Source organism: Macrosteles quadrilineatus, unplaced genomic scaffold (assembly GCF_028750875.1).
Source record: "Macrosteles quadrilineatus isolate MER2022 unplaced genomic scaffold, UCM_ALF_1.0 Scaffold_4__1_contigs__length_99947679, whole genome shotgun sequence".
NCBI classification, from domain to species: domain Eukaryota; kingdom Metazoa; phylum Arthropoda; class Insecta; order Hemiptera; family Cicadellidae; genus Macrosteles; species Macrosteles quadrilineatus.
Genome location: NW_026542597.1, coordinates 71,281,986 through 71,303,990, shown reverse-complemented (window position 1 = coordinate 71,303,990; position 22,005 = coordinate 71,281,986). Strand labels below are relative to the sequence as shown.

Here is a 22,005-nt window from a genome sequence, read left to right as displayed (position 1 = left end):
AAATTTAAAAAAAATTCTAATAATTTGTTTAAACCAAATGCTGTACCACATGCTTCAAATATAAAATAAAATCTGATAATATGTCATTAAATATACTAGCATGCTAGACTCTAGAAAAAACGTTCTGCACATTACTTCAGGCTAAGCCTAGAGGGTTGGGGTCAGTTAGATATAGCCATTAACAATTGGCTAAATTTTAACCCCAGACCTTGGGGATCGAACCCAACACTTCAGTACTAAACCAGCTTGCCCTTTTCTCATTAAATATTAGTAAGCCTGATAATCACTTTTAATGTTGAAATCCTCCCGAAAAATTGTGCCTTGAAATGTTCTAAATTTGTAACATGCATTCCAGACTTGATTACTGTATCTTAGAAAATTTTTCTGATGTTATAATTAACATTTAATATTCAATCTTTCTTGACACAAAACTACATCCCTAGTAACACCCATGATAAATCATTGGACGGCATACCTACGGTGTTTACTGACACTATAGCAAAGTTTAAAAAGCTATAAAGATCACTCGGGATGGAGCAAAGTTTTATCAACAATCCATGTGTGATAAAGTGGGATTTTTCAATATATTTAAGCGGGATACAATAAAATCTTCTCAACCTGGGAAGAAGCTGTTTTGATTGTGAAGTAACAAAGTAATGAAGTAAGTACTATTTGGACCATTCCCTTAAAAACCGTTGAAAATTGCATCAGGTAAACGCATTAAAAATAAATATCCAAAAAGAATTGTCACCTCAGCGATGCATCCGTGGAATCCCTGGCGGACACCGACCCCAACGGCCGGTCTTATCCTTGACTTGTCAAAGCCTCCAATGTACAACGGAGTTGTAAACTTGAACACTCCTGCGGACACACCCTTGGACACCGGTAAGTCTCCAGTCACAGACAGCTGCGCGTCCAAACCTGACAACCCTGCGTTGACCGTCACCCACTGACCGGGCACTATCTCTCGGATACTCTGCAGCGTGTTCACTCCTGCAATTGTAACAATGTTTGTACATTCAAATTTATAAATACAAGGTTGGTTTATGGAGGAATGAACAGAAGCATGAATAAATTGATGGAAAAATATCAATAACATGGTTAGTTGTGGTTGAATTTGAAATTGATTTAAACTTAGTTTTTTTACTTTTATTTACCCATATTTTAGCGTGAATTTGACATTGTGCAATTTAATCTTTACCTATAGCACCAGACATGCAATAGCTTGTAAATAAAAAACATTTGGTGAGAAAAGTTTAAAAATGATATAACATTTAGGGATGGACGAGATTGAATTTTTAGTTCGAGACGAGACGAGACGAGATTTTTTATTTCTCATAAAATTTCGAGACGAGATCGAGACGGGATTTCCCTTCTCATACACAACGGGAAATGCACGTTCGGAATTTTTACCTGATTTTGTAACATTGTTAGATGACTGTTTAAATACAAAAATAATGATAATAGGCAAGGATATTTACTATCTTTTATTAAAAAACATCAGCATAACATTTTTTTATTAATCACACCTAAATTATTAAAAATGCCTACGATTAGGAAACATAGTGATATCAGTTAAAAGAGTTCAACTTATCCTAAAATAAAATAAATCATAAAATAAAATATTAATTTTTATAAAATAGTTACTTGTTTTGACTTTTTTATAGTAATAAAACATTCCTCACACTGTTAACAACTTAACAAAACTTCTCAAATGTTATTAAAATAATTAAAGTAATATTTACATTTTTGAAGAATTAATTAAATAAGAACGCCTTCGCAAAGGAAACGCAACTACAACACGCTCCTGTATTGCGGGTATTGCATTGACTTTCTGCAGGCGTTTTTAATTTTTTTTTTTTTTTTTTTTATTTTTTTATTCTCGTCTCGATAAAAATCTCGGCCAAAAGAAATCTCGTCTCGTGTAACGAGATTTAAAATTTCCCGAAATTTCGAGACTTGAACATTAAATAAATAGTACGTTACATGAACATAAATATGCATTCAGCTCATATAAAATTATGATAAATTGATAAGATAGTACGTTCAATCTGAATCTATGCTGATACTTAGAAGCACTCTTTCTTACTTTCTGAAAACTACCTGCAAATTTGATGGACGTTCAAATTTGAAGTCTCTCCACTTACGATAACCATTTTAGAAGATGAAACAGTACATACCTGAACCAGAATCAAACTTGAACTCAAGTCGTCTGTCTCGGATGGATAGGGAGGCAAAGTCACCAACTCCGTCGTCATTTTCAGAACAGTACAGCAGTAGTCCGTTGGAGTCGTCTGTCGGGTTGAATTTGAGACTTATTTTGATCCTGAGAACAAACAATTTTGTTGTAAAAATCAAAGCTTCAAATCCAGTTCTAGTTATTAGGATGAAAATAATGCATCATTTGATGTTGAGTTGCACTTTTTGTAACCTACTTTTAATTTTTGTTGGATAAAATATAATTTTAGAAGGATTTTGGAATATTACACTTAACGAATAATACAATTATATTGAAATACTTAAAAGTGAAGGCAGCCATCCAATAAAGCGAAACGGGATCCGAACCACTATGTCAACAATAATAAAATGTTAAAAAGCCTCAGGTATCAGCTGGATTTTACCTGAGCCACCCAGACAATAGTATAACCCCTAGCAACACCCCACAATGAACATATTGATGTTTTAGGCCAAAACTCAGTTACGATAAGATTTTGGCCCAATGCATTACACAACACTTGAAAACATTTAACAAAGATTGCAGAAGTTCTATCAAAGTCCTAAGTAGTCAACCCAATCCATTTTTCAGCTCCTAGAGCTAACCTAACTAAAGATTAGTTTACAGAATTACTTACTTGTTTAGAGTCTTTGGCGTAGGGTATGCAAGGAAGGAGTTCTTGGCAAAGGCTGGCTCAGTGATGGAGACATCACGTTCACAGCGATCCCCGGCCTTGCCCATGCCGCAGTAACACTCGAGTCCGTCGTCCGTATCAATGCAGCGTCCCGAGCCGCAAGCACCTGGGTAGCACGGCTCACCCTCGTGAGAGCAGTTCAATCCACTAAATCCTCTCGGACACAGGCAAGTATATCCAGACTGTGATAGTAAAATGAAATCAGTACACAAATTAAACTAATTTCACATATACAAAAAAAACATAATGTAGTCTTCAGACAATAAAAATGGCTACATTTTCATAAGAACCTAAATTAAATGTCTACAATTGGGACACTACATGTAATAAATGTGGGGAGTCCAAGGAGATTGCTAATCTTTTACTTCACTGCTTATCTGTGAATGAGGTTATGAAGGAGACAATGGACAGGAAAAGCAAGCTTAACCTAAACATCGCAGACATCCCATTTCACAAAAGTAACAAAATAGAAAACAAAAAAAGGGATCAATTTGAATATTTCAAGCCCACTGTCCCCCTTTTCAACATTGGGACTTTGGGACTTGGGAGTCACTATATTCTGGATGACTTCCTTGTTTTTCCTTTGGGTTTTCTTTTGTGTTACTTTTGTGAAGTGGTATGTCTACAAATTTTAAGGTAAAGCTGCTTATCCTGTCCTTTGACACCTTCATTGTCAGGGAATAAGCCTCTTCTAATCAAATCTGAATGAGATAAGAAATACAGGGACAACCCTTTGCCTCAGGAAGAGCCCATGGACATCATACTGCAGTTCACCAAGCAACTCAAGTTTAACGGTTCTGAGATACTGAACGGAGATCGTAAAAGAAACTCATGCCTTTGACACCCTTGGTAGTGGTCCTCCCCAATCAATCAATCGTATACCCAAAATTTTGGTTCCTTTTAATGAAAAGAACACACTTGCATTAAGAGCTCACCCTCTCTAAACATATTGTTTACAACGTTACATTGGATTCACCTTGGTAGGAGCCTCTTGACACACGCCAGAGTTGACGCATGGGTTGACTGCACAAGTCTCACAAGTCGTAACTCCTTCTGCATCCTTCTTCTCCTGCATTATGTCAATCTCTTCTTTGTCGTTTATGACAAGTCGGCTGATACAACCTGATAAGAATGAAGAATATATAAGTTTGAGAGAGGTGAAAAGTTGATCAACGAAAACATTTTTGTTGCAAGGCCCAAAAGACAACAATAAATATGCCAACAATATACAGTATATGGAATAACTATGCCATATTATGTTTATTTACCGGAATTTAATTAATAATGACCAATTGGATCTCCAATTTAAAAAGAGTTTCTAATACAACTTTCAAAACACAAATTGTACTGATTTAAGGATAAATAGCCAAAAACCTTTATGCACATATTTTTATTCAAACTATAAATCAACAAAAGTTTTTCTGAAAAATTTCTAAAGATTTTGGATAAATAATATCTATAATAAACATTCTATTAGAGGCTCATGCAACTGTGTTCTGGGAGTAAAAACTGGATACAGCTGGTCTGTGTAGTGAGTGCTATTTATTGGGGGAGCAGGGTATCATGTCCTCCGAGATATTGGGCTTAAATCCCACCAATCAAATGAATTTAGCTTTGTGATAAGTAGTCCTTTAGGCCTAGCCGAATGAATGTGTAAATCGTTTCACTAGAGCCTATCGTTCTTGGATGTGGAAATAGGAAACTATCTATATCTATACAATCTATACAATTATATAAAAATCTAACGGTGTCTGTCTGTATGTGTGTTACTAATAGGTGCAGCAACTACTGAACCAACTGGGCTTAAATTTTACAAAAATGTAGCTACCATACCAAGGACCATTATAGGACTATTCAAATTTCGATACTGACCGTAGGCTTTGCCCCTTTGGCTTTAAAAGTCCTAAAGTGACCATTTTAAAAGTAAATATTGATTGGTCTCCATGGCTGTGATGAGAATACTAACAACGTTTGTTTACATTTGCTTTGACATTTAAATGTAAACAAGAAGAACTGCTAAACTGCATATTTCACAATTTCAGACAGCTGATACAAAGAAATTAAATATGATATTTTCCATAACTATGAGGTAGGTTTATTTTAATCTAACCTTTTATCATGGATTATTTATTCCAAAACCATGTCAATGATTATAGAAAAAAAAGATTCTATAACCATTGCTGTATCAACTCCGGCTCTGCTTTGGATTTTTTAAAGCGTATAAGTTATGAAAATAATGTTATTGATATGTTTTCATTGAAACAGTATTAAAATTACAGAATTAATTTGAAGACTAATTTAAATAAATTCTAACTGCTTAGCATGTATTAGATTAACTTAACATAACTTGCTCATCACATTGTTTTTTATATGTATATTTAGGAAAATTAATTTATTGTGTTTTGCTTAACCTATGCTCGCTTAAATTAAACTAAAGAATATCATCAATAACTAAATTGTACGTTGATTTTTGTGTTCTAAAATCTGTTGTATATATGTAACTATATTTAATTATCAAATGCTAATACAAAATACTCTTATTTTTTCTTAACATAAATTTCAGTTCACATTTACTTTATTTGATACATTTATTATTTGTGTTTTGCCACACCACTGATTAAATTAAACTAGGGATGGTCAAGTCTCGAAATTTCGGGAAATTTTCGGGAAATTTTAAATCTCGTTACACGAGACGAGATTTCATTTTGGCCGAGATTTTTATCGAGACGAGAATAAAAAAAAAAAAAAAAAAAATTAAAAACGCCTGCAGAAAGTCAATGCAATACCCGCAATACAGGAGCGTGTTGTAGTTGCGTTTCCTTTGCGAAGGCGTTCTTATTTAATTAATTCTTTAAATGTAAATATTACTTTAATTATTTTAATAATATTACTTTAATAACATTTGAGAAGTTTTGTTAAGTGTAAGTAGTGTGAGGTTTATTAGCCTTCTATAAAAAGTCAAAACAAGTAACTATTTTATGAAAATTAATATTGCTTTTATTCTATGATTTATTTTATTTTAGGATAAGTTGAACTCTATCCTAACTGATATCACTATGTTTCCTAGGCATTTTTAATAAGTTAGGCGTGATTAATAAAAAAATGTTATGCTGATGTTTTTTAATAAAAGATTGTAAATATTCTTGCCTATTATCATTATTTTTGTATTTAAACAGTCATCTAACAATGTTACAAAATCAGGTAAAAATTTTGAACGTGCATTTCCCGTTGTGTATGAGAAGGGAAATCCCGTCTCGATCTCGTCTCGAAATTTTATGAGAAATAAAAAATCTCGTCTCGTCTCGTCTCGAACTAAAAATCCAATCTCGTCCATCCCTAAATTAAACCAAGGAAAATATCATAAAACTAAGCAGTACACAGTGTTCTTTTGTTTCTAAAATCAATGAAATATCTGTTACTATGTTTACTTAATGGTAAGTGTGAAAATGTAAAGGCAATGCACGATGGAAGTGATTAAAAGAACGAGTTTGTATATTAAGTTGTTTGTTGATTTTTTGTAGGGTGGAATCAGAGATGCAATGAAACATATACTGTATTTGCTATTACATTTTTTAGTCCTAAAAAATCATATTAGTTTTGTCTGCTGTCTTTAATGCTAAATTATTTGTTTAAAAATTTTTATAGTACCTATAGATATAGTTTCATTAATATTTCAAAAACTGTATTGATAAGGCACAGCAATATTTCTAAAGTTTATAACAGCTGACTTAGTTTTGTTAATGATTTATTGTGAGTGAAGAAACTGAAGATGAAGATGGAAGGATTTGTGATTTAATTAGGGATGGACGGGTCCCGAAATTTCGGGAATTTTTCGGGAAAAAAATATTCCCGATTATCGGGACGGGATTACATTTGACTCGGGAATTTTTCGGGACGGGATTTGGTCCGATCGTCGGCGATTTTTCCGCTTCGCGAGTGCCGATAACGCCGTTATTGCGAGCGATAGGTCCGCGAACGCAGGAGACGAAGTCATACCGACGATCGCGCCGTGACCGCGGAGTCCTACCGACGATCGCGCCGTGACCGCGAGTCATACCGACGATCGCGCCGTGACCGTGGAGTCATAACGACGATCGCGCCGTGACCGCGGAGTCCTACCGACGATCGCGCCGTAACCGCGAGTCATACCGACGATCGCGCCGTGACCGCAAGTCATAACGACGATCGCGCCGTGACCGCGGAGTCCTACCGACGATCGCGCCGTGACCGCGGAGTCATAATGACGATCGCGCCGTGACCACGAGTCACAACGACGATCGCACCGTGACCGCGGAGTCCTACCGACGATCGCGCCGTGACCGCGTGTCATGACGACGATCGCGCCGTGACCGCGGAGTCATGCTGACGATCGAGCCGTGATCGCGAGACATACTGACGATAACCCCGTGACCGCGGAGTCATACCGACGATCGCGCCGTGACCGCGGAGTCATACCGACGATCGCGCCGTGACCGCGGAGTCATACCGACGATCGCGCCGTGACCGCGGAGTCATACCGACGATCGCGCCGTGACCCGCGAGTCACAAGTTACTCGCCTGTAACTTGTCGGTACCTGTAAATTGTTACCCATTTTTTGGTTTTTATAGATCAGTGCCACGAATGGTAAAAATTGATTTCGTATGACTTTTTTGGTAACTGCAATACAGTACTTTCTTTTTATGCACAGAAAAAAATCCCGTCCCAGCCCGTCCCGAAAATAGGGAAGGAAATAAAAATCCCGTCCCGTCCCTTCCCGAACTAAAAATCCAATCCCGTCCATCCCTAGATTTAATATAAAGAAGAGTGAAATTTAAAAAATGTTCATTTTAATTTAATAATTAGTATTTTTGCAACTTCAAAATTGAAATTTAAAATGTCAATAATAAATTAAAAGATATGTAAGATGAAGGTAAGTCAATGTTTTATTCGAAGATTTGGTAAGTTTTTCTCATATCAGCCTACACAAGATTTAAAATTAATCAAAACCAAAATGGTGGTACCCACTACTTACCAGATTTAAAAGTCATATAACTTAAACATTTCTATTAAGGCTATAAAAGTTGAATTTTGTTTCTAAAAGCGTTGGGGGATGTGTAACTATTATATGCAACATATGCAGATGTAAAGATTAAAATGTTTGTATTTTGTGTCCTCTTCCCGTTGCAAAGAACGGGTACAACAGCTAGTATAAGAATATAAGTGCTATTACTAACCAACAAATCCTGTGTCGAAGCCGTTCTGACTGTGTATTCTAGTGAAGTCAGGCACTCCACCCAAGTACAATGGCTGGGTGAGATCCAATCCTTGCATGCGGCCCACTGACTTGCCTGTGTAGTACTGGTTCTCATCCACATACATGGTTCCTGCATACACACATCAAACTTACAGGTTAAAAACAGACATCTGAATTTTTCAGGTTCCTGTGGCCCACCAGAATAAGCCCTATTTTTGAATATAAGCGTTTTGTGTAGGAATGGAAAATTTTGGGAAAAAATATTCCCGATCATCGGGTTTGGATTAAATTTGATTGAGGATTTTCTTGGGATGGGATTTGATCCGATCATTATCGATTTCACTGCGTCCCGAGTGATAATGAAGACGTATTCTACCGTCCTGAAAACTATTGCTGGTAGGGTGAGTTGAAGATGATTATGTTTCTGTAATTGCAAGAGAGACTTAAAATTGACAAAAATTGTTTTTGAATTGTGCAAACTATCAAACTACATGGATAAGTAACATAAAAAATTGCTTACTAAATTATTAAATATACATGTTTTTAGATCTGTAGACAGTTATTCAAGAGTTTTTAATTTACAATGACAGTGAAGACCACCCTTATAAACCAAAATACAGTCATACAGCTTATATACTACAGTCTGAAGTTCAACTGACCGTCTTTCTTGAACCGACTCAGTTGCACAGTGTGCCACTCTCCGAGAGACAGTTTCTGAGAGCCTTGGATGATTCCTGGTCCAGAACCGACATCAAACCGGAACTCGGGAATTCCGTCTCGTAAACCGAACGAGATGAAATCGCCTTTACCATCTGGGTGTTGACCGTTGTACAGGATCAAACCTGTCAAACAATAAATCAGAAAATCAGCGTGATAAAAATGAAAATAATACTTTTACCACAGATGACTTTATCGGTCCCTTTCTGTAATGACTTTCTAATCTACAAAGATTACAGAAAAAGGCACTGTTTCAATTGGTGAAAAATAATTTTAATAGATGAAAATGTAAAAGCCTTATTAATACCGATATTAACATTCAAAGTAGACCTAACCACTTACCATTAGGGTTCTCCGGTTTGAAAGTGATCTCCAGGCTAACGGAAAGATAGGTGTTGGGTAGCGTCGGCAGCGCCAGGTAAGAGTTGGGTGCCTGAGCAAAGAACGGCACAGCACCGTGAACCAGGGTGATCATGGGAATGTCTACGGTGATGTTGCCGTTGCTGGCCGTACAGATGTAGAGTCCTGCATCCTTGTATGTCACAGCCGGGATGGTCAGGTGTTTCTGCAAGTAGACAAGACAACCAGTGATTATATGGTATAATACACAGAGCAATTAGTTAGAAAGGCAACTACTTTACTTTAAATTTCCCTGTCGTCTAATCAGCCATTACATCAGCTATGTGGTTATTTAAGTTACTCAGCTGATCTTCAAAACATATGTGAGACGTCTTATTAAATCGCCTAGGTCATTGGATTGTGTTTGCTAGCAAAAGGTATGTTGCTAGCAAAAGATGTGCTGCTAGCAAAAGGTGTGCTGCTAGCAAAAGGTGTGCTGCTAGCAAAAGGTGTGCTGCTGGCAAAAGGTGTGCTGCTAGCTAAAGGGGTGCTGCTAGCAAAAGGTGTGCTGCTAGCAAAAGGTGTGCTGCTAGCAAAATGTGTACTGCTAGCAAAAGGTGTGCTGCTAGCAAAATGTGTACTGCTAGCAAAAAGTGTGTTTGCTAGCAAAAGGTGTGCTGCTAGCAAAAGGTGTGCTGCTAGCAAAATGTGTACTGCTGGCAAAAGGTGTGCTGCTAGCAAAAGGGGTGCTGCTAGCAAAAGGTGTGCTGCTAGCAAAAGGTATGTTGCTAGCAAAAGGTAGTTTAAGTGGCAATTGTAACTCTTTAAAATAAAATAACCTTGTCACCTTGTTTGAAATATCACACCATTACATAAAAAACCTTTATAATGGATTATGAGTGGATGTAATAGTATACTAACCCCAGATATCTGAGCGTTTGACGGCAACACTCCTCCATGCTTGGTCCAGGTGTGAGTGATGGGACCCTCCAGATCAATGTTACACACAAGGTCCACTGTCTGTCCGTAATTAGCTGTCACTGTCTCGGCTGAGGCGGCATCGTGGGTCGGCCGATCATCTACACACAAATCAAATTAACTTAATTCAATGTATGCAAGATCAAACAATTTAAGATGAGCTATGTGACTGAAGAATCTGCTGGTAAATTGATGAGATGAGGTTTGTGTTTGCAAAAAACTCAGATTTAAAATCTATTACCAGATCTGTGAATTTGTTATAAATTGGTTTAAAGTGGACCTGAACTGTTAGTCAACATTAAAAAGAACTCTTGGATTAAGTAGCTTCTGCAGCAGTTAAGTGTAAGATACTAAATTGTTACAATAATATTTACAATTAATTTGTATTAACTTACCAAATTCAATTGAAGCAGGAGCATGTAAAATAATCATACAATCTTAGTTCAAACTTAAAATATTAATATTCCTCAAAGATTGTTCTAACACAATATACTTAAATATGTACATATTAAGTTAAGATATCAAAAGTCTACGATAATGTTCAAATGAATGGCAAATTTAGTTTTCACCTTTGTTTTAACACTTATAATTAATACTAAACAAATACATAATTAGCCATAGAAAGACTAAAAGTATGTTCAAATAAATGATAAATTTAGTTTTCGATTTTTGTTTTTGTTTTAAGAGGTTGGGGGCCTCTTTTAACCTTGCAAATGCCCGTCCACATAGACTAACTGCCCGTGCGGTTGCTAACTTTTACTGTAAAGCAAGGAGTGACCCGGTAGAGTACAAAGGTGAACTGTACTGATAAAATTTAGTGGCAGTGACCAGGATCTGAACCCACGACATCGCTGCCTTGGGCCCGAAGTCCGCGACGCTACCAACTGAGCCACCGACTCACTAAATTCTCACTTTTAATTCTATACATTTAGTCTTCTGATTGTGCTTGGAAAGACAACTTAAATTTCTCCACCAAATAAAGTACTTACCAAATACAGAGAGTAAATAGTCCTTGTCGTAACGGTTGTTGTTTAGATAAGCAGTACATCTGTACGTTCCGTTGTTCTCAGATGTAGCTTGGGTTATTCTGAAAAGATAGAAAAATATTAGAAGACATCTGTCAAAATATAAAAGCTCAGTTTACTCCTTACTTTATTCAGACAATGGTGTACCTTACATTTAGTCAATTGTTGGCCAATAAAAAAAATTAACAATCAACACAGTTCACTAGATTAAAGATTTGTTATATTCTATATTGTTGGTACCGTAACTGAAATAATCTTTTCTTGGTAAAGCTAAATTAAGGGGTTGGAAAACTGTGTTTTGATAGATAGAAATCAATATAGGACACAAATACTGAATCATACAACACCAAAAATATCTCTGACGACATTTTAGCACCTGGTGATATATTCACAAGTGTATGGACGTGGAATGTATTGCTAGATTTGTGGTTAGCGTCTCAGACTTCAGTGCGAGAGGGGTGAGTTTTGATTTCTGATAATCTACAAAATTTAGGGTCACTACTTTGTCTTACAATTATTTGTAACACATACACCATAATAACACAGGATTGTTTGGCTAAATCACAGGTACTTTAAATTTGATAGTTTTTTATGTTACCTAAGAACTTGGCCGCTCTGCCGAGCATTGGAAGGCAGACTTCGTCCGTCACTAAGAGACCAATATTGCTTGACGTTGGACGGTCCGAGCACAGTACATCGTAAGTCAACTGTATCTCCGTAATGCACCTCTCGCTTGCTTGCCTCGATTTGCAGCTCAACCTCATTCAAACCTGCCAAAGTATATGTTTATCTTAACAATATTTACATTTACATTAATTACAAAGTGTATAAAATTTTGATAAAGTTAAATATTTAGAATGAAATGTTGATGTGTTGATTTACAAGATAGGTTCATGAACTGTAGATAAAAAAAGTTGACGTTATATTATTATTTGTAATAGAAACAAACAATGTAAAATATTATATTGACCACAATGACAATGATACCCAAAGAAAAAAAAAATTGAACTGTGTTATGAACACGTAGGAAACATTAAAAAGATGAAGTGAATTGGTAGCCACAAATATGCGTTTATGTAATTTTCATTTTACAGGAGTACAATTTAAAACTATGTTAACTGATGATTTGTTAATGATAAAACATAGAGATGGAGAATTGCTACAGTGACGCATCTTAAGAGTTTCATCACCTATGAAAGTGATGAGTACAATGACTATTGTAATTGCACAAAGGTTATTTACATCTGAAACGAAATAACATGAAAAAGAAACCAACATTTTCCCCATGCAATTTAGTGAAACATTTTATATTATTAGGTGCACAACCACAATTTAGATTGGTTAAAAATTGCTTTACTGGTTATAAATCATGCAGGTACTTGGAGTTGGTTTTTAAGAGTTTACTGTAGATACTGAACAACTAAGTATTTTAACATTGTTTAAAGTGAGTTGGCAATTTTGTCACAATTACTGTACTTGAATTATCTAGCCACTATAAGTTTAAGGCTGAAATTACACCTTTTAAATAAAACCATTATTCCACCAACTCCAAGGGTAAAATTTCCCCATACACTCCATGAGTTATATAATCATGCAATTAAAAATAATATAAGGTGATAAGTTCATGCATGGATTTTAAGTAAATATAATCCAAAGTGGTGGAATCATACCCATAGAAGAATTCTTTGACGTCCTGGCTAAAAGTATGGCACATAGAACACACTAATAGACTAGTTTTAATTGATTAGAAATGATATTTTTATGATATGAAAACGAGAAAGGAGTAGAGTAAAATTAACAGATAATGCTAGGTTTTATTATTGACTTGTGATAAACCCACAGTAGTTTTAGAACTGTTAACGTTTTACACTTATTTTTAGCAAATAAGAAAAGAAAATGTTTAAGCTGCACATTTTTAGAGTTATTTACAGGATTTTTATATCAGGAACTGATTAGAATAGAAGAGAATGGGAGAGATAGTTATTAACAGTGATCATGATATGATACCACTAAGATGTTAATTATTTAAAAATTGAGTGATGTGAATTAATTGCGATTTAGTTTTTGCAGTATTTGTCTACTAAAGTCGGGACCACATAAGTTTGCGGTTGAGGGAGGAGCCTATTTACCATATGGTTTTGTTGAATGAACCAATGAGAACGGTGCGGTGTTGCCAAATCTAATAGTACCAGCTGATTTGAAAATATTGCTTTGTACATTTTAATTTGTGTTGTCATTGGCGATGTGGCAACGTCGCACGAGCCTTGTCTTGTGATTGGCTGCCACCAACTGCAAACTTATGTGGTCCCGACTTTAAACATAATTTTAAACATAAAAACATACATTTTCAACACAAATTTCTTTTAATGAAAAAAATTTAATAAAACAACATTTTAAATTTAAGTTGATGGATATTTTGAATAAAAAGTTAAAATGTTTATTTTATTTAATTTCATACGTTTAATCATGTTATAATCGCACACAAAATTATAAGCTAAAGGGAAGAAGTTCAGTTGTAAATAAATTTTAAGTAGGCCTACTAAATATTTTGAACTGCTTAAAAAAAAAAAAAAAATAAATTTCATTCAAAAATGAAAATGTGTAAGCACTTACTAAATTTATCAGTTCTCTAAAGCCTACAAAATAAGACAAATCTTCACTTATTGTTTTAGTTTTAATACTTCCTATGGGAGTAAATTATGATTTTTAAAAATCTCTCAGCATATAAAAATTCTTTCCCTTGCACATAGCACAATAGTAGCAGCCAATGATTTCCCGTTTACTTCTGTGCGATGCAGTACACAATACAATTCCTGCTTATCCGAACCCCACTAATCTGAACTAGTGCTGATAACCTCGCCTCTATCGTACTACCAATTTACCACTTAATCACTGGCGACCACTATTGTGCCCATGTGCAAGGGGTTTTACAAGTTACTGTTATCCAAATCCAAACCAACCACGTCCAGGTCGTATCTGACATGATGCCTCGTCCGAGCCGTCGGAACAGTCTGCTCGTCCGTCGCACACTCTAATCAGAGGGATGCACAGCGGCATGCTGTTCTTACATGGTTGCTCGTCTGACGAGCACGGGCTCTCTAGCAGGCAGCAAATCAATCAAACCAAATCAATACGTGCACTCTACTTAGAATAGACGGCAAAGGACTTGTTTTGATCAGGTCAAAGTGAAAAGTGAAATAATAGTAGTTGTACAACCTAATTTACCTATTGTACCATTTTAGTTGTTATTAGATGTTTTTGATAGGTACGATGAATCAATCACTTACCTAGATGTCTATGGGGTTTTCTTCTAAAAATCAATGACATTCACAGTGACCAGGTTGAAGTCTTTGAAAATGTGTACTGATTTTGTTGAATTAGAAAACAGTTTAAGAGTCGGCTTACTCACTGTTTTTTTTACTTTTCAAGCTCGGGCCTTCAAGGCCCTTGTGGACTGGCAAATGCATGGTTTTATGAGACTGTTAAATGCTCTTAAAAACAAACAAAATGATTTTAAACTTTGTAAGCCACAAGTTGATTACAAAGTAAAATATGAAAGTGTGTTGATTCTTCAAAGAATTTAATGTTTATGACTAAATACATAATTTATATGCTATCTGATATTTTTTAAATTTTCCTTTTAATTTTGGTAGATGAAATATGAAAATTGTTCAACTACTTATTTTTGTCTCCAAATAAAAATTAATTGAGTCGGATTTGTTTTAAATTGAAATCAGGGACTATTCAGTGACTTCCTTACTTAGTGACCTGTAGTCACTCTAGTGTGCATAATGATGTCCTTTGCCGTTGTTATTCTAGGTATCGTGGTTCACACTACGAGCACTTAACTTGCCAAAAGTAAAGTGTTAGAAAGATTTTAATTTGTTAATGCTATTGACCAAAGGGTTACCCAAAATAAGGTCAAAATTCTATAGCCTTTTAAATAATAAATTTATCTATTTCTTTGCTGTAGGATATCTTCAGATAAAATTAGATTTTAGTACTTTTTATATTTATATTTTGCTGTAAATCTTAGAAAAATAAATAAATTCTACAAATTTGGTTTTAGAACCACATTGGTATTTGTAGAAGTTTTTTTTGCAAAGTAAACTTTTCACTAAAACTTTGGCTACCTATTAAGTATTACATTAAAAATCATTTTAAAAAAAGTAAATTAACCTGCTTGATATTTAAAAAGTTCTTGATGTACTTGGATTCAATGTTTCAATAACAAGAGTTGTGAAATAACATGAATCTTGTAAGTATTTTACAATGGAATAACTAGTAATTTTTTACTATTATTGAGCTCCAATATATACAATACAATTATTTCAATAATTATTCTAATTTTAGAAATATTAATGCCTTCAGTAAAAAGTATTGCCAGAGACATTCAACATTTCAAACTGTAAAAACAATACAACTTAAAAGTTTTTTCCCTGGAAGAAATTAAAATATAGACTAAAATTTGAATCTTACAAAAATGTTTGAGTACCAACAGAGAAAAGAAGACCTTACAAAAATATTTTCCAAAATAACATCCCCCCGGGCTGTTCAACAAGCAATATTCTACGTCATGCTTCCAAGCAATCATTCTCGTTGGCGTCATGCTTCGCCCCAAGCGTCCTACTCACGTTCTACTCTCAGATCGATGTAGTCCTGGGCCGTAGAGCCGTACGCTGTGGTTCGACAGATGTATCGCCCTGCGTCCTCCATTTGAAGGTTGTCAATTCGCAGGATCGGACCTTCTATCGTCGCTCGAGAAGGTAACGGCTGATAATCTCTGGTCCATGATATCTATGAATAGAGAAATAGATTTTGAATCTCTATACTCCTTATAAAACCGCAAAAAAGTACATCTCGAGTATGTTCCGGATGGTTAATGTTTGAAATACAGTGTGTGAACCTAAACATCAGTATAACTTTTTAGTGAATTTTATAACTTTTGTGATACTTCCAAGAGAGTAGACAGGCAACACCTAATGATCAGTCTATCAGTTAATTCATTGAATTAGGTTATAGTATCTTATGTAAAATGTAAGTTATTTTTAACCATTCAGTTTTTTAACTTAACACTTTGATGTATTGTCATAAAATTTAAGTGGTAGAGCTCGTGCATTTCCTGGTGAAGCCTGGGGGTAGGTGGTTAGAGTAGCTCAGGACCGGTTTTGTACGGGCTTCAACCCTACCTCCCAGGCTTCACCAGGGAAGCGTGAGCTCTAGAGAGTACTTACAAGCCGTAACTTCAGCTCAGAAATACAGCTATTCATTAAATTTTATTCCAATTTTAAAACTAACATATCTCAAATCTAATGTTTTCTTAAACAACTGAAGAAGTTGTTGTTTGCAGCCGATTTTTATAAAAAAACATATTACAAATAAATTGAGTCTATTCACTAGCTGTGGTTACCTCTTGGTATTGTGATGTGTCACAGCGTAGTTGGATGCTTGATCCCTCCATGGCCGTCGGATTCCGGTCCAATGCTCTCACCGATGTCACTCGGGAATTGTCTACAAAACAAATTCACAAATTTTGTCACGAGAATTTTTGTATTTGGGTGGAAAACAAATGTAAATAGTAAACTTGTAGGATTTAAAGTGATTTGCAAATCTCACCATTGACGATAACATCAGCGGTGGCCTCTAGAATTCCTCGAGCGTTGGACGCTTTACATACATATCTTCCAGCATCACTCTCACGTATTCCTACAAACTGTTGACAAACAATCAAATATTAACAATTGAACATCAATTTTAAGCCAAACCATGGATTAGACTTGCTCCCTTATACAGGGTGTTCAAAAAGGTCGGGACATAATTTACATAGTGACTTTTAAATTTTAAGTTGAATCAAGATGAACCCTTTTTTCTAAAATGGGTCTTTTGTACCTTAACATACATATCAAGTTTCATAAAGATTGGTTGCAAAAATTCCAAGATAATAATATTTATGTAAGAAATACAAAATGGCGAATATCTGGTTAACGAAGTGATTTTGGAGAAATGTTATTCTCCATTTTCTCTTTATTTTGACCCAAGAAATCACTAAGTGTAATACCGGTATGTCCCCACCTTTTTGGAACGCCATGTATATTTATCACCCGTCTGGATTAGAAAATAATACAAACTTAAATGTTGGTGTGATTTGGTGTGTTCTGTTGATTTCTTGTTGTTAATCAAACTTCAAAATCATTATGACCGACTAGAATGATTTACTAAGATTATGCAAAGGCTTTCAGCTGATCCTATACATTAAAACGTAAATAGAATTTTTTCCCGAAGATTCTGAATCAACTATTTGACGAATTATCATGATTCGTCATTTGAAGTTGAAGGAATAATAATTCTGTGAGAAAGGGAATGCTCGGCTCTTACCTCAATGACTCCGCCTTGCACCCTCACAGAGCGAGGCAGTGGCTGGTTGTCCGCCGAGTGCCAGCTGATGTCTATTGGTTGTTCTCCCGTCGCTGTACATGTGATCATCGCGTGATCGCCAGGTCTCACCACCTGTCTCTCCGGGTCTAGTCGGATCTTCATTGGCTCTGAGAAACGTAAAGCAAAGTCAGTGGCAAACTCAGACCATACAAACCTTACTGATTGTTTTGTTTACGTTTACAAAATAATTCTTATATGTCCCTTGTAATCGGTGTTCATTGTGTTTTTAACGTTCTCGGGGACTAATGTTTTTGCAATGAAGCTCCAAAATTAGTCTATAAATCGTGGATTGATGACAACAAAGGAAGACAAAGAAAGATAGTGTAGTAAATGCTTAGTGGATGCTGCCATTTTCCTGTGGCTTTCCCTCAAAATTCATATAATGATTCATAATACACAGAAACAGATACTTTTCCATCAGTATTGATAGGCTGGAAACTGGAAAGTCACCCTTTACCGTGCCTAAACACGTAAAAGTAACGTTATGTACTATTAAAGTGAACTAAATTAAAGAGAAGCTTTTAGTTTTAATTTGAATTGGTCCAATAGTAAAATTATTGTGTGATAAAAGATATCGTAGTGATGGGGAAAGATGATGTTTGCATTAGACATATTTGAACAGTAAAAGTAATCATATTTCTAAGAAAAAATAATTTCATAGAGCTATTTACAAGATCCACAAAAAAAGGGTGATGGTAAAAATTGCCAACAGATTAAAACACAACAATTTTGCAAAGTTTATAATCTTGCAAATATGTAGAGAACAAACAACAAACAAAATACCCCCGCCGCAGCAAACCTGCAGACTAAGCGAATTTCAACTCGTCTTATTACATTTTTGCTCAAATATTTCCATAAATAAGACATATTTTTATCCCCTATTTAAATAACATTAGATTTAACGAGTGCTTAGGTTTGCTGCTACGGGAAAGGTAAAAAGTGTTTTTTGACTATATGTCAATAGTATACGATGAAATAAATAAATTTGCCAAATTTTATCAATATATATCCATAAACAAGTAAACTACAACAATTTTCATTTTCTCCATAAGAATAACATGGGAATTTTAAATTACACTATTTTTTAATTTTCTCCGTGACCGTTAGGCATACAACAGCGCTTCAATATACTAAATTATTTATTTTTTTAAGCTCTACAAAACAGTTTAAAAAGAAATTGCAAAATCCCCATTTTTACCCCATAATACCCCCCGTAAACCCCCGTTCCCATAGTCCGATCATGCTGGTTCGCGAACTCGTTCGAATAAACGTAGGTTTACACGTTCATACCAAATTTCATCGAAATCGGATCATTTTTGCTCGAGTTATCGCGCTAACGGACACATATATATATATATATGAATTTGAACGATTAGTGTTTTTGGCCTCTGGGGACATCAAAATGAAAAAGTAAATCGGTCCCGCGCCCAGGTCTTACCATGAGACCTACGGTAATAGCTACTTCCCTATAGGGAAATTCGCTAAAATGTGCAATATCCTAAAAAAGTTTGTTTATAATCTTCTCTGTATTTTTTCCAGCATCACTATAGTTTTATAGAGAAAGGGGCTCATTTTAATTGGGATAGAAGACCATAAAATTATGAAAAATAAATAACATTATAGTACAAAGAAAAATAAACAATGATACATCAAATATAAAGTGCATACGAAAATCTAAGTTAGGTTACTGTGCAATAAATACTGAGGAGATGAGAAAGTTTTGATACCCTGAACAGTTAAGAATCAGAGAAAATATAAGAAAATCAGTTGATTTTAGCTTTATGAAAATTTTTTAATTTTTAAGCATGTTCAAAACTTTCCCAAAATGGTGCAAAGTAACGACAACAATATCATGTTTAAGTATCAAAACATTACCTTTAGGACAGTATTGTTCCTTTTCTGTGAGCAAAAATAGACAAATACTAGTGATTTAAAATATTTTGAATAAACTCCTTAAATTGGGTAGCATCAACCATTTTTAATATAGTTTGAAGTAACTGTAAGTTTGTGTTGTCAACATTATAGTTTTATAACTTGAAAAACACCTCATCATCAAGTTGAAAATGGCTTCGGTAATTAAACATTAGGATGATTCAATCAAGCTTGTGTCAAGGTGTTTCTTAAGATAAGAGCGTTGTAAACAATCACCTAATAGTGAACCACATTAAACTGTCATGAGAGGAATCATTAGTTTCTGCAGTCATTTCACCTCACCTAATATTTGTTAAGTATACATAAATTTTATTAGAAGAATAAGTTATTAAAAAGATTAATGATGTGAAAATTCTAAAATTCTATACTTCTACAAAATGAAACAATAATAAAGCAATTTGAAACTTACCGATTACTCTGATGTGTGCGATGGCTGTGAACAGAGGTTCGCCGCGAGCGTCGAGTCCTTGGCAAGAGTAATCACCTGCATCTGAGTACTGCACGTCGCGTATGTAGAGTTCTCCGTTGCGCTCATAGGCTTGTGGGCTGAGCGGCTGTCCGTCGCGGCGCACCCACTGTATAATGATTTGCTGGGGACCTGCACAAAAAAACTGTACGATTAGACATAACCACACAGCTGGAAAACAGATAAGGAAACAAAAAAGTAGAGAGGATAAAGTATATTGTGACATAAACAATAACATACAGCGTGTTTGAAAAATATCTGTGTCTTTCTATGTTAAAAAAGGTACAGTTATGTATTTTATGTGAATTGAATGAGTTACTCAGTTTATTCTTAAAAAAACATTAATTCAAAGCAATTAGACAGTAGAATGATACACAATTCATCTTGATGGTTTGTATATATAAGAAAAGGTAAACATGGAGCTATACAACAGAAGAATACATTAAAACTACTGTAAACACATGCATTCATAACAGTAAGATTTTAGAAAATCGATAGATAATTTGTGAAATTAAGTATAAATACAGACCTTTTTTAAATGAACGGTCAAAAAAAGAATTTTTGAATATTGGAATATTTTTGGCGTCAGGTTTTTAAAAGTTATAATTCATTATAACGTCAATGTTTTAGATAAACTTGAAATATACTAATACTGTATTTAAATTTGACAATAAGGTTGTTTTTAGCAATCAGAATATATATTCTTTAATTGCTTATCACATTGAGCGCTGAAAACCTTTAAACAGGCGCTCGCCAATGGCGGCGAGGCCCGGGCGGAACCCCGACTGAATCAGCGATCGCTATTGGCATTCAAAATATCTCAGTAAGACAAATCACAAAAGAGCAGCCAGTGGTGATTGTTCTGTGTTACCCCGATAGTGGACGTAGTTCACTGAAACACTCAAAGGTAGCAGCACTGCCTGGATCAATAACCAGAGTCTTTGTAATATGGCTCGAATAGAGAAAATCTCCGAAAACGGGAAAAAAGCATTGCCAGACGGGATTTTACGGGCAATTTTAGTACCAACCTACACCAGAATAAAGCTCACATTCTAAGCTACAGGCTGGTAACGATTACAACGTTCCCCGGCAATTGCGTAGCTCACGTTGAAACATGGTTGTTGCTATGCTAACATGACGGGCGCGCCCGCCAGACGCATGGTGTGCCAACTGCGCATGGCGGGCCGGCCCGTCACTCGCGCTCAATGTGTTATTCTAAAAATACCAGAAAATTTTGACTAAACTTCTGTGATGTGAGAGACCATAAGCAACTCAATATAATGCAAAATCAGAATAAGAAGCAGAAACAAACTAAGAGATTGAAGAGAGAGAAAGAGAAATTCTAATCGGGGTACCACCCACCTTTACATTTATGAGAAGTCCTCCAAGCATCCATGATATGATAAAGAAAAAAGTCAATGATAAGTACAACTTATTAACGATGAAAATTAATATTCTTGTGAGAAGCAGCAAACAAAAACTTTTGCATAATGTGAATCACAAATTGTACACAGTAAATACACCATAACGATTGAAAAAAAGGTTGATAGTTGTGTCCCTTAGCCAAAAATACTGCCAATAAATTATACTTAAACTTAATATTTTAATTAACGTTCTAAAAAAATAATTTTGTGTCCTTCTAACAAGACTTAAATGGTAAACTGTGAAACATGTCCATTTACGGTTTTTATACCTAATTCAACCACAGACATTAAATAATTGCAACTAAAACCTATTGAATTTCCTGAGCTTTGAAGGTAAACAAATGACAAAGTTTTACTACTATTTTACCAAAGAACGTGAACTAGTTTTTTTTTACAAATATAATTTGTCAAATCAAAGCGATGTTCAAAATTTAAATGCCTAAGTATTTTTCAAAGTTTAAAAAGTGTCTAGCTTAATGCACCTAAAACGCAATATCAATATATTCTTATTGCCAATGAAAATATTTGTTTTGAGAATGGAAAGTG

The 22,005-nt window shown here is 35.1% G+C and overlaps 1 protein-coding gene across 1 annotated transcript in view; it reads right to left on the bottom strand.

Annotated features, from left to right (window-relative positions):
- Positions 1–22,005, bottom strand: part of LOC128992711 (basement membrane-specific heparan sulfate proteoglycan core protein-like) — a 385,028-nt gene that overhangs the window by 21,790 nt on the left and 341,233 nt on the right. Inside the window, exons 57-71 of the mRNA XM_054416431.1 lie at positions 19,979–20,167; positions 17,578–17,744; positions 16,819–16,915; positions 16,613–16,713; positions 15,837–15,999; positions 11,801–11,972; positions 11,167–11,264; positions 10,121–10,278; positions 9,203–9,425; positions 8,803–8,985; positions 8,124–8,273; positions 3,886–4,031; positions 2,853–3,091; positions 2,181–2,326; positions 752–993 (exon numbers count right to left, since the gene is read on the bottom strand). Of these exons, the coding sequence (XP_054272406.1) occupies positions 752–993; positions 2,181–2,326; positions 2,853–3,091; positions 3,886–4,031; positions 8,124–8,273; positions 8,803–8,985; positions 9,203–9,425; positions 10,121–10,278; positions 11,167–11,264; positions 11,801–11,972; positions 15,837–15,999; positions 16,613–16,713; positions 16,819–16,915; positions 17,578–17,744; positions 19,979–20,167 (2,474 nt within the window). The remainder of the gene's footprint in view (positions 1–751; positions 994–2,180; positions 2,327–2,852; positions 3,092–3,885; positions 4,032–8,123; positions 8,274–8,802; positions 8,986–9,202; positions 9,426–10,120; positions 10,279–11,166; positions 11,265–11,800; positions 11,973–15,836; positions 16,000–16,612; positions 16,714–16,818; positions 16,916–17,577; positions 17,745–19,978; positions 20,168–22,005) is intronic.